Source organism: Equus quagga, chromosome 8 (genome assembly GCF_021613505.1).
Source record: "Equus quagga isolate Etosha38 chromosome 8, UCLA_HA_Equagga_1.0, whole genome shotgun sequence".
NCBI lineage: Eukaryota > Metazoa > Chordata > Mammalia > Perissodactyla > Equidae > Equus > Equus quagga.
The window spans coordinates 91300417-91317447 of NC_060274.1; the positions used below are offsets into that span (position 1 = coordinate 91300417).

The following is a 17031-nucleotide window of genomic DNA, read 5'->3' on the forward strand; positions in this document are numbered from 1 at the left end:
ATCTGATGCACAGCCAAATTCAGGAATCATTGGCCTGGGTTATACAAGACAGAAGAGCAAAGGAACCAGCAGATTTCTATTTAAAAAAATGCAAGTCATTCTCCTTACTCATGCCATGAAATAACAACATGAAATATGCAATTATAACGCTCAAAATAGCTTCTTCAAGGGGGAAAAAAAAAGATTCACACTTCTAAAGATGCTCAGGCCACAGCTGCAATCTGTTCTTGCGGCCAAAACCCTTGGAAAGCCAAATTAAGGGAGGCCACATTGCGCTTGTTTCCTGGGATCCAAAGCTGTGTCCTGGTCCCTGGAGGCGGGGAATGGCCACACTCCAGAGGGACACGCAGGCAGCTGACACTGACCTGCAAGGAACTGACAGCTTGACTTCCTAGCCTATAGCAGCCACTGGCTCTTTTCAGGTTCTAGTGGCTGGGAGCACCTGACTAGACAGGAGGCATCTTTGGAGCAGTAATTTACTGGCCTTTCTACATCCCCACAGGAGTCCAAGTTCTGGACCGGTTAGAGTCTGCCCTGTTTCCTGTAGCAAGGGGTAGGTGGGAAAGAAGCAGCAAGCTGAGAGCTGTCTGGAGGCAGTTGGGAATATCATAAATTAGGAAGTCACACAGCTGTGTATTCTGAAACACAAGATTGAAAATAGATCATTTTTTCCTCTTTGGGGAACATACTGTAGTGTTGATATTTTCTAATTCAAATTTAGACTCAGTAGGCCTTCTCACCAAGCTACCCCGAGGAGGAAGAGGAGGGGCAGGGATGAAAAGGAGCTCTTTTGTATAACTCATGCTCACTTATTTTAGAAGAAAAAATGATGCTGTTTGAGAGGTTTCAGGGTAAAACACAAAGTTCCTTAAAAATTGAGTGATGTTTGAGAAGTATTTTTGGAAGTGACCCTGAAGCAAATACAAAGCTGCTCTAGTCGTGTCATAAATACTTATTAAATGCAGACTATACATAAAGCATTGGAGTAGAGGCTGGGATGGAAGGTGAATTCACTCTGAGTCTAATCTTCAAGGAGTTTACAGTCTGTAAGGAAGACAGGACATTTCACAAATTGAAAGCAGTGCCTGATAGCACTGCACAGTAGTTAACAGTAAACAGCACAATGGCATCCCACAACAGTTAACTGCATCTAATGTGTGTGTGACCTCAGTCTACGTGACCTCTCCCAGAGACCCAGGGCCATCATTTGTAAATGGAGATGTTGTAAGGGTTAACAGACTATTGACCTCAGGGAATTGCCTGCCATATAGAAAGTATCTAATAAACGGCATAGTCTCTCTCTTTTTTTTTTTTAATAAATTCTTTCTACTTATCTTTAAATCAGCAAGTGGTTTTTGATTGAAGTTCAAGTGCCCAGGGCTGGGAGACCCCACTGGCGTTTGCCTCTTAATCTACTCCAGTGACCAGAAAAATCTCTCCATCCAAAGCCCTCAGGCTAAAGATGAGAAGTTTTAAAAGGCATCCTAGAGCTTTTTGCTCTCCCAGTCACTGAGGACCACCTGGGAGGAACCCACAACTCTGGGAAGCCACAGCATCTAAGGGAAGTGTGTCACAGACTGAAGCTGTGGGTATGCTTCTGGGTTTTTCTTGTTTGTTTGCTTTGTTTTACTCATGTATATTTTGGTTTTAAAAACCTTATGTATTAGCATTTCATCACTATTTCAGTGCAGTGTGGCATCCTAACTTCTATTGTTTTAATTCCTTTTTTTTTGTGATCTATTTTATTCTACTTTACTACCTATTTGGATCTTCTAATATTCTGCTTATAAATTCCCTCCATTTCATGCTGCCCTTCCAAATTAATATTTTACTTTTACAACATACTTGGACCTTTTAGCTCATGGCCTGGTGCATCACAATCCTGCAATAAATGTTGGGGAGGGTGATTATTGTCCTGGAAAAAGCATATCCTGTGGGGCCAAGCCTTGGGTATGGAACTAGGGGAAGATGGTTTTCACACTTTACATTTTAGGTGTGAGATCAGTAACTTCAATACTAGATTGATTTTACAGATAAGGAGTGAAAATGCCATCCATGCAAATGGCCTCTTCATCTACTGGGATCACGTTACTTTTACGTTTTTCTTTTTTTATGATGTTTCTACTTATAAAAGAAGCTGCATGTCCTGAAATCCATAGTTCCTCATGTACAGAACCACTGGATTTTAGGTAAGCCACACCCACAGTGCTGCGGAAGAACAGAAGGGATGGTGGAAGTAAGTTTGGTCAACATACACCCCCTGACCTGCGCTCCAGAGGCGCTGGGTAGCAGCGAGCCCCTCTCAGACCTCCATCAGTGGCAGATGCTCTGAGCCAGGCTCCTGACACTGACTCCACGATGATGCCTGGTCCAGCAGCACCCCAAGCCTTCCTCCCCACAGCTCTCCTGGAAAGTCTTTTGCTAAGTGTGCCTCCCAGCACCTTTTGCTCTCTCTAAAGTACAACATGCCAGAGCTGGATCCAGTTTAAAATCATTCTTATTTATCTATTTTGATTTTTTATTCCAATTATATTACAATTTTTTCTGCCATAAAAACATATTTTTCATATTTTTATAAAAATATGTGTGAATGTGTGTGTGCGTGCGTGCGTGCGTAGGTGTAGACAGAGAAAGAAAGAGAATGATAAAGCAAATATGGCAAAATGTGATCACAACAATAGGTGGACACTGGTGAATGAGCTCTTTGGACTTTCTTGCAAAAAATGTTTTAAAAAAAGAAATATATTTTTATTTCCATTTATTTTTCATTGCTCTTCTTTATCAGTTCTTCCTTACCAATTTTCACCTCCCTATTCTTCCAATGAACTCTACAATCATTTTGTGAAGTTTCCATCCTAGTTCCCACTGATATTTTGAAATGAAATATGAGCCTAATTTGGGGGAATTTACAACTTTATCACAATATTGTTTTCTTATCAGGAATAAAACATTTGCTTATTTATTTATTTGAAACTTGTGTTGTATATTTTAATAAAGTCTAATAGTTTTCTTCACATAAGTCCAAGATGTTTTCCTTTAGAATATTCTGAAGCAGTTTGCATTTTTATTGCCATTTCTAAAAAAAATCCTTTTATCCATTTTATAATTAACTAATTACTATTGACATACGGAAACACTAAGTTTTGTTTATCTGCTATGTAGCTACTCTTCTAAATTACGTTAATTCTAAAAGCTTTTCCTTTGCTTCTTCCGGGATTTCTAGATAGTTTATTTTCTATAATTTAAAATACTTTGTTTCTGTCAATGAACTATACCTCTACATGTTTGTGTCTTCCAGATCAAGGAGAAACAATAATGGTGAGCAATAGCATCCTACAGCATCCGACTTCAGTTCCAGTTTTTAATGGGAAAGGTGTTTTGTTATCACCATTTTAAATATAATGCTGGCTTGTGGCTATAAAGTAGCTTTAAAAAAAATGGTGCTAAGAATGCGTCCGAGTCCATCATCTTTAACAAATGATATTAAATGTTATCAAATACTATTTTAGCATCAGCTGAAATCAGCACTTGGGTCTTCACAAGGAGTTTAGTCAGGTGGGATGTGCACTGAGCCGTTTTCTATTACTAAGCGCCCCTGGCTTCCCCGGGGACAAACGAATCGTTGAGCCAAATTCAAGGTCCACAAGTAGGAAATACAAAGGCCTTTATAACATGCACTCTGCAGACAGTAACAATTCACTTTTTAAATTTTATCTTCTATTTGCCTTTCTTTTCACCACGTATTTATTTTTTAATTAGCTTTATGCTTTTCTATAAACCACCTCAACTTTTAGGAGAAACAGGACTACAAATTAAAGGAAAAAAAGTATTACTAAAGAGTAGAAAGTATAACAAAGAGGAGCCGATGAAGTGCTGCAGAAGTTTAAGGAGGGTGTGAGGCCCTCGCAGAGCAGGGTTAACAGGAGGATCAGGACACTCACCCAAACCTGGTGTTTGGGAGGACCCTGGAACAGTATTTCTACAAGGCAGAAGGAGAAGACAGTGGGCATCTGTGTTCTTTCAACATGTCTGTGTCTCTCTCCATTATGAAGTTGGGCAAATCTACCAGCCTACCCGCTCAATTATAACCTAGCAGACAGCGGAAACAGAGGCTGATTGCTTCCAGCTACATATCTTCTCAGAAATAATGTAAAAAGGAGCAAGTCCTAAAAAAGCCTAGGATAAACATAAATTATTTTCATCCATTTATAATTGAGATGTGCTTGATTTGGTCTTTTAAACTGCCAAGTTTAATTTCGCTCACCAATCACTTCCTATGGAGATAACCATTACACGGTGATTTTAGAAGTAGCCACAAGTACCGCCTTCTGAAACACCAACAAACCATCACAGAACTGCAAATTCTTAAGACAGCCAAGTACTTGTGCACAGGAAGAGTTGGCTTTGCTAAGAGATGGGCTACATCTCTGTTCCTCTAAATGTGCAGATTCAAGTCATTGTTATTTCTTTTACGAATACTGCTAACAAAACACTTTAATCTACATTTCCTCATCTGATTCTCAGATAAGAATGATGATGATGATCATCAACATTTTCCCATGTTACAAATGGGAGACTAAGGAGCGAGATGGCTAACCATCCTGATGAAGCCCTGACATCAGCTACGTCTATTACCCAGGGCTTCTGGTTCTGAATGCAAGAATCTTACATTAAATCCTCTATCTTGCGATAATACTATTATAAATTCTGTTACCAGCTTTACAATTATTTTAAACAACCACTCCCAAATGACTTTCATATGTTCTCCTCTGACATTTTCAATTTGGACCAGAAGTGGATGTAACTTTCTAGAGCCAGGCTCAGGCCTAGAACATTTATCTTATTTTGTTTGTTTTTACGTCAAACTTAAGGTTGAAGTAGAAAAGGAAAGTAGAAGTAGACTATGAACATGCAAGACAAGTCAAGATCTGAGAGGCTTCCACTTTCCGTGGAGCATGGGTACAAGCTAGTATTAGGTGAAAAAAAGGTCCTTAAGAGGTTTAATTGTTAAAAGCTAATTTTCTTGAGTTTTCTTAGCCATAGTGTTCTAAGAATGAAAGTGATGGATGGTACTTCTCAAAGTACGAAAATACCAGTGTCCCGGAGTTAAGTGTCTATTCTAATTGCCACTGTACCCCAAAGAGTCCTTCAGACAGCTCATCTGTGTTATTTTTACTTGCTAAAGCAGAGGTGTCTGGGTGATGAATTATACAAAGTGCTCCACTTAGCATCAGTGGTGTGTTATAATAAATATTGCCACTGAAAGACAAAGTAAGGAAAGGCTGAACATTTTTATAGTGTGTGACATATTTTGTTCTCGCTTTTTAAACAGAAGTAGTTATTAAATTTTAATCTAATTATATATGGTCAAACAGGTACAGATAGTAAAACTGTTTCAGAGAAATATGAAGCCTTCAATCACAAATGTACATCCATTCTGACCTTCAAAATACACCTGAGAATAACCCACACACAAAACATAATTGAGGAAGTGGAAATATCCCTTTGCCAAAAGGAAAAGTAAGGTAGTGGAGCCCTGGCATGTTAGTGATGAAAAATGAAATACATAATAATCAAACCTCAATTTCCATTTTTCTTCAACCTTTGATATTGCTACATTAAAAAAAAAAAAATGCCAGCACATTTCCCCAATTCCCAGAAAAGGCAAAATGACAGAGGGCTGTAATCTGACTTCAACTTGTTATAGTTTTATGCAGCAGAAAGGAGAATGCAGAAAGACTTTTTAAAATAAAGGGACAGAATTAAGGTTTCAAGTAGCTATTGTCCCTATCTTAGCTGAATCCAGTTTTCTTTAGCTATCTACCATCCTGTGGCCATATACCCAGGGAAAGCTGGTTTCACTTCCAGTCTAGGGAGTGGCTAATGACTGGGTTGGCCTCCAGAAGGTTCCACTCCCCTTAACAATGACTGGGGTTAGGCATAGGTACAGGCCACAGTGTTAGCCAATGAGATATGAGAGAAGGTTTGCTGAAGGGCTTTTGGAAACATTTCCACATGCCTGAAAGAGACTCACTGGAAGAGACAGCCTCTTGTACCTCTGGACCATGTGATGGTAGCTACCACGTTGCTACCAGCCTGAGGACAAATATGGTACACCAAAGATGGCAGAACCAAAAGATGGAAAGAACCCGGGTCCTTGAAGACTTCACTGAACAGTTATGAACTAGTACAACCCTAGGACCTACTCAACTCTGAAATTATGACATTCAATAAATGTTCTTACAGTGGCCATTTTGAGTTGGGATTTCCAATACTTGCAGCTAAAAGCCTCCCAACTGATGCACTATCTGGGCCAGAGTGAGGTAAGCTTGTCCTCGGTCTTGGCCCTGTACATTATCATGCTCACAAGCTCTTGTCACTCTCAGAAAACATCATCCAATTCTAGGATCTTATGCCCAGGACTGGGACATTTCTTCTTCTTATTAAAAATCCGTCCTTTGGTTCCCACTGGCTGTAAGGTGAATTCCAAACTCTTCTGCATGACAGATCCTTATGATCCGACTCTTGCGTCTTCTGCTGGCATCTCCTCATTTGCTTGCTCCCACAGGCCCACTGCTTTAGCCACGTAGAACTAGACTTCTCTGAACCTCCAGATCCTTCCACCTACATCTCACTGCCTGGAATTTTCAACAGCTGCTGCCCATCATACACACACTGTGCCTGCCTGGTTATTCTTCTCATCTTTGTGTTTGTACACACTCAAGTATCTCCTCTTCTGTGTCACATCTTCCAAGACACTCCTTTCTTAGCCTGTTTGACTCCCTATGAACAGAAGAACTGACCACTGCTTCCTTCTGACATTAATATAACTTAAACGTAGTGTTATAAACGGCAAAACATTTTATAATCACTTGTTTATGTGAAGGACTGTCCAGGCTTGAGCTGCTTGAGGAAAGAGTATGCGTTCTAAGTGTGTCATCAGGGATTAGATCCTGACTCATAGAGAAGGAGCCCTATAGTTATTGAATGAATGAAAGGACAAATGAATGAATGAGAGTCCAGAAGAAATATTCTAGCTTACCTGACCTTGGAATATAACAAGGTAAGGTGCTACATACCCAAAATATAAGTAATTAACCTATTTGTATGAAAAAAATCAAGTTTTTTTTTAGGGACTGGCCCAGTGGTGCAGCAACTAAGTTCACACGTTCTACTTTGGTGGCCCAAGGTTCACCGGTTCGGATCCCAGGTGTGGACCTACACATCGCTTATCAAGCCATACTGTTGCAGGCATCCCACATATAAAGTACAGGAAGATGGACACAGATGTTATCTCAGGGCCAGTCTTCCTCAGCAAAAAGAGGAGGATTGGTGGAAGATGTTAGCTCAGGGATAATCTTCCTCAAAAAAAAAGAAAAAAAAAATCAAGTTTTTTTAGCCCCTGTTAGAAGTTGAGTATCTTCATAAGGATTTCACACCTGTAATGAGGATCTATGGATTTGTCTGTGCTGTGTCTCTCTTCTGTAAGGGCACCACCTCCTGCTTTCCTCCACCCTAACCAACCCTGTGCACACAAAAATATCTTTTCTTTTGAAAACTTGATCCCTCTACTTCAATCTTGTTCTTCTAACTGGGGTGTCAACTATACAAGCCAGGCCAGGGGGATGTGTGACCACACCAGGTCCATATGCATTCTTCGGGATTTTTAAAATTGAAACTAAAAGAAAACAATAAAAAGAATAATTTTAGTCAGAATGTAGAGCGTGAAGAAACAAGGGACATTGTTCCAGGTCCTGGTTCCAGCTGTCACTTAACCCAGAGTTCTCTCCGTCCTTCGCTTAACCTGCACTTTGCTTAGGAAAGTGAGATTCTATCAATTGCAAAAAAATATCCATTTTCCAACTAAAGCAACATCCATTTCCTCATTTACTCCTCCCAATAACTATGTGTGGCAGATATGATCTTTATTTTATAGATGAGAAACCAGAAGCTCAGAATAGAAAAGAAGCAGATCCAAGGAGTCCAATTAGTAGCCGCGTTGTGATTCAAAGAAGGGTCATTCAGATGCCAAAATGCAACCACTCGACTTTACTGCCTCTTTCTACACTGTTCTTTGAGCATCCTTAACACCGGTTTGAGCTCAGTGACCCTAGACAATATGCAGTAAGTGCAAGTCTTCTTTGAATGAATAAACATAGATGCTATTGATCTTGATTAACTCCTGGGGTTCTTATAGACTTCAATTAAATAACCTTGATAAAGTGCTCTCAGAATATAAATAGGAATTGTTTTTTAGACCACACTATTAAAACATTTGCCTCTTGCAATGTCAATCATTGGGAAGCAGAAAACATTATTTTTTTAAAGTAATCTAAAGGAAAGCTGTGCATAAATATGTGGTATACTTCATTTAATTGAACATTAATGTTTGCTTTAGATATTAAAATATAATTTGTATTTCAGAAGTGAGTTTCCTCAAAAGACAAAGCATTTCTAAAAAATTGCATCTTTCTTTTTTTTTTTTTTTTTAAAAGATTTTATTATTTCCTTTTTCTCCCCAAAGCCCCCCGGTACATAGTTGCATATTCTTCGTTGTGGGTTCTTCTAGTTGTGGCATGTGGGATGCTGCCTCAGCGTGGTCTGATGAGCAGTGCCATGTCCGCGCCCAGGATTCGAACCAATGAAACACTGGGCTGCCTGCAGCGGAGCGCGCGAACTTAACCACTCGGCCACGGGGCCAGCCCCAAAAATTGCATCTTTCTACTATGGAAAATCTACAGTTAGATTTTTAATTGAGTACTTCTTTGGTCTCAGTACTTGCTTATAGAGCTAATGTGACCCATGATCTTCCAGGTCAATTACTAACACAAATCTGAGATGAACCATGGACTCAGGAATGGAGAAAAGCAGACACATACAAACCAAAGGAAGATGGATTTTTATGTGAAACTAATTTTCTTCAGAAGAAAAATAGACATCTCCTTCAACATAAGGGTGCACTCAGATTTGTTTTTCGTATTGTAACTTACTTAATATGGCAACGGGCAAAAGGCAATCCATTAAAAAGCAATTTTCCTCTTACCACAGGGTGTTTCATCATTTGATGTCTAGCATTCAATCAGAATGTAGCAATCCTTTAATATTTTATGAGCAGAAACAACTCACTTGGGCATGAAGTCTTCAGAAATGTGGGGCTCTTTTGTAAGCCTTGCAAAATGTCCAGAATGGCTTTTGCAGTGGAAGATGAGCAACATGTCAACCTGAAAACTCAATCTATCAAAACATTGGAAAAATTATGCTTTAGAACAGATCATGGGCATTTAAAAATATATGTAATGACTTATAACTAATAGGAAAAAGTGTCAGTCCCAATTCGTTCTTATACTTTCTCAAGTAGAAGCTTCTAGGGGTCAAGGACCACATCTGTACCTGCAGTGCCCATCATAGTCTCCGGAACATTGTAAGTAATCAATATATTTTTATTAAACAAATGAATAAATGCATTTGTCATCTTAGGTGAAGGGAACCTGCCAAGAGTATGTCAGGCCCCAGCTGCTCATGCCCAACCTCACTGCTGAGACAAGGCCTGACTAGGTGCCAAGTGAGTTGTGGCAGAATGCTGGAAGCCTTCTCTGCAGCAGAAGGTGACATATGGAATAATATACAGCACAAGAACAGCATCTGGGGCACCCCCAGGGATCCCCATTGTATTTGCCTTCATCCCCACTCTGTTATCTCAGCCCATAGGAATGGAGTTCTGTCCTGGCTCCTAGCTTGGTTACCAAGTTCTCAAAAGTCCAAGAGGGCTGTTCTGCACCAGCCAAAGGTCAGCCCCTATTCTGTACCTGCCCTTCTCCCTCGAAGCACAGAGCTGACATTCACCTGAGCAGCACTGTCTGCTCAGACTCCTGCCACCACGGTTCCCCTCTGCCCACCAGATGGGACCCCACTGACACAGACGAGACTCCAAGTCAGATGCACACTGACTTTGCTTGCGCATGGCCTGGAATTTGGCCATCTGTTCCAAGTTAGTCTCCTCAGCTTGGATATTATCTGTTCCTGGGACACTCTTCTCCCTCCCACCACTGCAATTTCAGCCACTGAGGTTACCTGCAATCAAGCCAAAATGAACACAACTACTCAAATCAGCACCCAAAATACCACCAATCTATTTCTGGGGAAAATGTGGGCATGTAAGAGCATAGTGAAGTTTGTGAGTATACTACCCAAAGACATGAAAGTCGTAAGTTGCAGAGACAGAATCAGCTCCCCTTTATTCTCAACATTCTCCTTCTACTCTGCCATATTTCTTTTTTGTGTTAACTTGTAGCATGATAGACACATGTCCACTGGGCAAAGGAAAAGAGCAGAAAGCTGGGTGTGGCAGTCAAGGCACAAAAGAGTGTACCTTCTGCTGCCATCCAGATGACAGCTGATAGCCAAAGAAGGCCACTGGGGAAGATGAAAATGGACGAGGGGCACGAAAAAGGCCATGTGGGGCAATAACCTGGACAAAAAGTACCAGCCAAGTAGAGCATGACTGTTCTCCAGGTTCTGAAAATCTTAGATGGTCTTGCAATGCTTTTTAGCAAGTGACTTTCTACAGTTTCCTCATAAAGTTGAAATAAACAGAAAACAGTCACAGTGAGCAGCCTGAGGAATTTAGTAGGATTTGTTTGATTTAGGACTTTAATCCTTCAGTTGAATAAGCGGTAAGCTATACAGCAGACATAAATCTCAACAAGTTAGTCTAATGAGGAGTAGGAAGGAAAACTCACATCAAGGACCCAGGTAAATTGATCAATGAATGTGAGTAGATAACAGAGAAATCTCTCAGGTCAGGATGCAACTCTACTAATGCAACAATGCCCTTTTGTAATAAGTTCATAAGTAATGAACTTTCGTGGCAGTTCCACGTCAACTTCAGCTTCTGTCCCTTACCCACCCACACTGGAGGATGACAACATCTGCTGTGCTTAGTCAGATAGGCTCAAAGTCTTAGTTTTTTCCTTACTAAGTTCCAAATTTTCTAGTTTACCTTAGCAGTACCTGCAGTCAGTTCTACACTGTAAATAAAACATCTCCCCCTTTCCAATTTAATCATTGGATCTGTTCCCATTAGTCGTTTCAGACCATTATTTTAAGCTCCAAAGCAAGTGACTGAATATTTATGCTTTCAGAATAATACCAAACACCTAACATTTCTCTGGTATAAACAGTCTTCTCTGGGGCCCATGTTATTAAGCCTACAAGGAAAGATTTATATGTGTGTCAGCTCCCTAGATGCTGGAAGGAATGGAAGGCAGCCACTTTACGGAGGCTCATTGTTGACAATGATTGTGGACCAGCTTAAATCAGACTCACCTTAACAGGTTAAAGCTAAAGTATGCCAATGAGCAAAAAGTAAGAGAAGTATCATGCCCTCTTTTTCTGGGTGTCCTTTCTTCAATTTTGTAATTTAAGTAAGAAAAAGAGCAATAAGCATATCTCTGACCACATTTTTCATGATCAACTACCCATTTTCTTCAATAATTCCTTCTTTCTGAGAAAAAGCATTCTAAACAAGTGAAACACTGGGAGCAAGAGGGTTTCATTAAGGTAGTCAATTTTTCTTTATAGAGAAAAATTGTTTCAAAAGAAAGAAAAGAAAACGATCTACTGGTAGGTTAAAAACTGTAATTTTAAAAAAGAAAACCACAGATCATTTTTCCTAGAGTATTAAATGCAATGCTGTTTTAATATATGCTCATTTTTACAATATGTGAAAATCAGTCACAGTACCTGCATATTTTCCCATTCTTGTAGATTTTAATAATGTTTATTTCCAGAGCAGACATGCAGAAATACATACACTGGAAACCTGAGCCAGAGTGTTTGGTGAACGGTGACGCCCATGCATAGCTGTTGGCACCTTGGGAATTCTTTGTGCAGGGCAGGGCACAACCCTGGAAGCTAGGTCTCTGCCAAGCTTCATGCCCATGTGGGAAACCAGTGTACTTACGCAGCTCGCCCACTTTCAAGATCTCACACAGCATCTTGGTCAGCTCTATACTACTGCGGCCAAAGGGACATTCATGCTTGTCTTCTCGGCTACTGTTCTCAAGCACAATCTGCAAGTGGGAAAGGGAACAGGTCAGAAACGGAAGTTGGTTTGCAGAAAACGTCAAGAATGTCGGCCCCACAGTAATAAGGGACTAGATCTGCTCCAGATCACCAAGCTAAGGCTCTTGTTGCCAGAACAAAATTGTACTGTAAGTATATTTTCAGTATACAGGACCTAAAACTCTCATGTTTCCCAAATCTCCTAAAACCTTTTTTGAATCTGTAAGAGGACATTTTGCTTGTTCGTTTCCACTTACACAGAGGTATCTATGGAGCTTTTTTCAAAACAGTACGATAAAGATGTTTTTCTTGAGTGAGAAAACCATTTTCTTTTCCTCTCAGTCACATCTTCCCTTCCTGGGAGTAGCAACTTTTCTTCTGTGACTTGAACTCCTACATTTTCATCACATATTTCCCACATAAGTTTCCAGGTTCGTACAGGATCTCACCCCTGGCATTAGTTGACTGGACCATGCCTAAGGGACATGTGACACAAACTGGCCCAACCAGAGTCCTCCCCTGAGACTTATCATACAAAAAGGGGAAAACTGGCCCAACTATGCCGACAGCACCCGAGGGGTGTGAGCTCAGGAGCTACCTGAACTGGAGCCTACAATATAAAAATAAAAAAAGAAAGAAAAGCAAGCCAGAATGCAAAGGAAAACGGGGAGGAGAGGCAGGGGGAGCTCTGAGACCATTTGAGCGGCTGGTCCCACTCGTTCCTGTAGCAGAGCTACTTTCCTATCCTAACAGTTTGCTTGCCCAACTTTTCCTCTGAAAACCCCTTGGTCGGTCTAATAAATTCTTCTCCTTCCTTAAGCTTGCTTGAGATGTCCCTACCACAACTAAGGGTGCATTCTACACATGGATTAAACAAAAGTAAAACAAAACAATAAAACTCTACCTTAAAGTTACTAAACTTCAAATTTGTATGTCAACAAAAGGAAGGATAGCTGAAGAGGCTGCTTGTCTCACAAAAGAACTAGTTTATCCACCTCTAAAGCTGCCTCCGACTCCCCAGTGGACTTGCCTGCTGCCTCCTCAAGAGCTACACCGCCCTGAGTCGGTGTCTCCCATCAGCACCGACTCATGTTGTGTTCCCCCCTCAACTTTGAACTCTTCAGTGGCAGGAATGGCATTTTATTCAGTTGATCAACAATAATAATTGAGTACCTATTATCTGCCAGGAAGGTGCCTCAGCCCCATAAAGTGAAGAAGAAGACAGATCAGGGCTCTGACCTCACAGAGCATTCATTCTAATTGAGGGAGATAAACAAAACAAAAGAGGTGGCTGCAGTTTATCAATCACAAGTGCTATGAAAAAAAATTCACTGGTTCAGGTGGTAAAGAGTACTGGGGAAGGCCAGGGGAGGAGAGTGTATATAGTCAGGTGACTATTGGGAATCAAAGGATGAGAAGGAGCTTGCCCATCAAGGTCTGGGAGCAGGAACATTCCAGGTAAAGGCATCAAGGACAGAGCCCGTGAGTTGAGTAGGATGTGTTTTGGGCAGACCAGCACACCACCTGGTCTACAAGGTGGGGTCTGGAGTTGTGCAGGGCAGCAGTTTGGGTTCCAGGAGACTGAGAAGGGCAAAGCAAGCAGGGGAGCATAGAGTGGGCCAGAGCCACCGCCCCAGGGTTGTACGGGGTGTCATTCTAAGACCCTGAGAATGCTAACCATGAGGTTTGGGCAGGCCAGTGACATGACCTGAGTTATTTTTAAAAGACCTATGAGTATGGAGAATGGATAACAGGGAGTAAGAGAAAAAGCACAGTCCTGGAGGGCCTGGGCAGGGTCCCTGGCAGACATGAGGACGGCTCAGACTGGGCCTGTGCAGTGCACTCAGCAGGCAGTAACAGATCAAAAGAGGTCAAAAAAGGCAAGGAGAGGCAGACAAGGAATGAAGAAGACAAAGAGGGGAAGGCTTTTAGGAAAGAGAAGTAAAAGGATGACTATTTGGAAGGAGGGAAGAAAAAAGAAGGAGAGAAGAAAAAGGGGAAGAAGGAAAAGTAAACGAAAGTGCTGTTTGATTGATGCAGACTGGGCTCCAAATAGTGAAGTAACGTGAGGGAGCTTCATAGAGGGCGGACAGTTTACAGCCAAAGGGGGAGTATTTTAATAAAATCGTGCTCCAATTATTTTCTGCACAAACACCATAACAATAACACACGTGTATATACATATTATTATACCCACTGATAGGACCCCAGTAACAAATCAACTGCTTCCTTCTGAGGATGTTCCTCCAGCACTGCATTTACACCTAACTGTAACCACAAGGTAAACAGTTTGCATATTCAATCTCCTCTGCCACTTGAGGCATCATAGGCAGTTTTCGGAGCCTTCATCATTATCACTCTATCACCATCATGATTGCCCAGGAAGTAAATGAACCAGCTCACTTTGTGAGACTTTTCAACCATTTGCAACATGTGCTCACATAAATAATGATGCACTGAATATCATCATGAACATAGTAGCCTTTACCGGTCTTGGAATTTATGATAAAAATTATTCTTTACAGTCTCTTTGGTGAACACACGTTCTGAGTCAGTTGTTTTTTTCTCTGAGAAAGCTGAATGGAACCTCCAACTAAATCCCTTCTCCTGCCAAGTGGGGAAGGCCCACTGCTGGAGTCTTTGAAAGGCTCCTTCCCTCTTAGCGGTCTCTTCTGGACAATCTGCCTGAGCCCAAGAGTCTCATTAGACCGAGCCTGAATCACTCTCTTCCTTTTAGGAGAATCCTTTCTGGTTCTAAACAGGAGTTCCAGTTCAAGAAAGCAGGAGGGGGGACAGCTAAATTCCCATCAATCAATGAATCTTTATTTCTCGTAAAAATTTTGTACCTGAGAGAGCCATATCAAGGAGCAAATCTGAATCTCCTGATGATGGGGAAATGAAAGGAAAAAACAGACGAAGGAGACAGAACATAAAGAAAAGACAGGAGACAGGTAGTTTTCAGCCAGTTCCCAGGTCCCAGTGAGGACATTCCCCTGCGTTTCATATTAACATTCTATTAACATTTCATGAGCACATCAATATTTAATGAGGACGTGATCTGCATACACTGTAGGTAGAATTACTGCAGCCAATAAATGTTCCAGAAACATTTCCAAGGAACAGTTTATTAGCAGGCACTAAATTAACGAGTAATTTAAGTAATCAATATGTAAATCAGCTCGGAGAAGCCCTTCTCTTTATTCTTGAATGTACCATTCATCTTATTACATTTACCCACCTAAAGAAAAATAAACCCTCCTTCTTGACTGATTTCTTTAGACAAGGCAGACACAAACCTTTAAAGTCATCTGTGTGGGTTTTAAAGTCAACATTCTTACAGAAATGTTTAGAAAAGACCATGATTACGAACGTTAGTAATAAGATATTACTATAGTGAGAGATAATTCTTAAACTTGACAGTATTTTTTTTTTGTAATTTAACACACTGATATATCTATATTCAGCTTCAACATTCTGATATTAACCATGTTCGCCTGAGACATTTTGAAAAGTTCCATTTGGAAATATCAAGTCATATTTTTCATCGTTATTTTTTCCTCACTCTTCTAACAGTAAACCTACTGGAATAGAAGCCACAATGGATAAAGGACTAAAACCTGCTATTATCACTCATCTTAGAACACTTTATACACCAAAAGAAGATGTAACTGCCTGAATGTTTTAAAGAACACTGGACATTTGCGCCATATTAAGTATAAAACATTTTATGAAATACTTTAAGTTTACAGAGTATATTTACATATGTTCTATCAACTGATGCCTGACAAGTCCATAAGATTGATGAGGCAGGTGGTATTATTATCATTCTCTTAAGAATGTTGAAACAAGAGGAAGATACAACTTGCTTAGATCACAGAGTTAGCCTAAGTTAATCCTGGAATTCCATGTTTAAGGTCTTCAATTTCCAACTCTCTTCCTGCCTCGTTAGAGTTTACAAATTGTCTTCCCATACATATTCCCATGAAACAATGAATTTCATATCTAAAGAGGCTAGGGAGACTTGATCAATTTCCTCCATCTCACTGAGGTAGGTCTATAAATCCCAGCCCCTCCTAGACAAAGGTATAAGGTTTTCTCTTGTCTCGTTTATCCCTGAAGATGAGTGACAATTGCTCAGAGTCACCAAAGCTGCTGTGGAATATCCTCACGGGCTTTATTTCCATAAATTTTGAGTCCCCTCTTAACGTTCTATGTTTCTTCTCCTTCTTCTCCAGTGGTGTAGATCAAGAACCTGTTTGGCTTGGATGTGACCATTAAGTGCTGAGTACACAGCCAGCCACAGTGTGGTACCCACCCGTTTTTCTGGCTCCTGGGACCATCTTGCTGTCTTAGCCTCAGCATTATATTGCTGACTTATATTCAGCTGGTTGTCCCTGACACACTTTCTTCCACTTTCTGTTGAGCTCTCCTCACCTGGGCTGAGTCCAATCCCTTCTGCTTTCCCTGTAGCCAGTCCTGGAGTGAGCCTTGCAGGCTTCATCCATTACCTCTTATCTACGGAGGCTTCTTTTTCACGCTGCTTCAACTCTAACTAAGGGTCAGATGAAGCATAGTGGTCTCCTCACAGGCCACCAAGGACCGTTTGTGAACTTGTACTGTGTTCTTTCCAAAGAGAAGGGGCTGTGAATCTTGCCGCAATTCTGACACAAGGTTGCTATGGGAAGCACTGATAATATAGAGAACCTGAGCAAAACTAGTGTAAGCTTGCACAAGGCATTCCATCTCTTTGTGAGATGTACAGAAGTTCCATAAAACTCACTTCATAGCACTACTGGGCATATTAAATAACAAAACAAAGTCCTAAAACAGACTTGACAGAGTTAGTGTTCATCATCTCTTTATTGCCCTCCCTCTTCCTATTCCGTGCAGCCCTTCACCAACATATCATACAGCACTTTTACCATCAACTAAAGCAAATTCATGATGGCAGTGAGACTGGCTCTCTGA

The 17031-nt window shown here is 40.8% G+C and overlaps 1 protein-coding gene across 3 annotated transcripts in view; it reads right to left on the reverse strand.

Moving 5' to 3' along the window:
* Positions 1 to 17031, reverse strand: part of ELMO1 (engulfment and cell motility 1) — a 520286-nt gene that overhangs the window by 220748 nt on the left and 282507 nt on the right. For all 3 annotated transcript variants that reach the window (XM_046670304.1, XM_046670303.1, XM_046670306.1), the window contains exon 15: positions 11963 to 12071. In XM_046670304.1, the coding sequence (XP_046526260.1) occupies positions 11963 to 12071 (109 nt within the window). The remainder of the gene's footprint in view (positions 1 to 11962; positions 12072 to 17031) is intronic.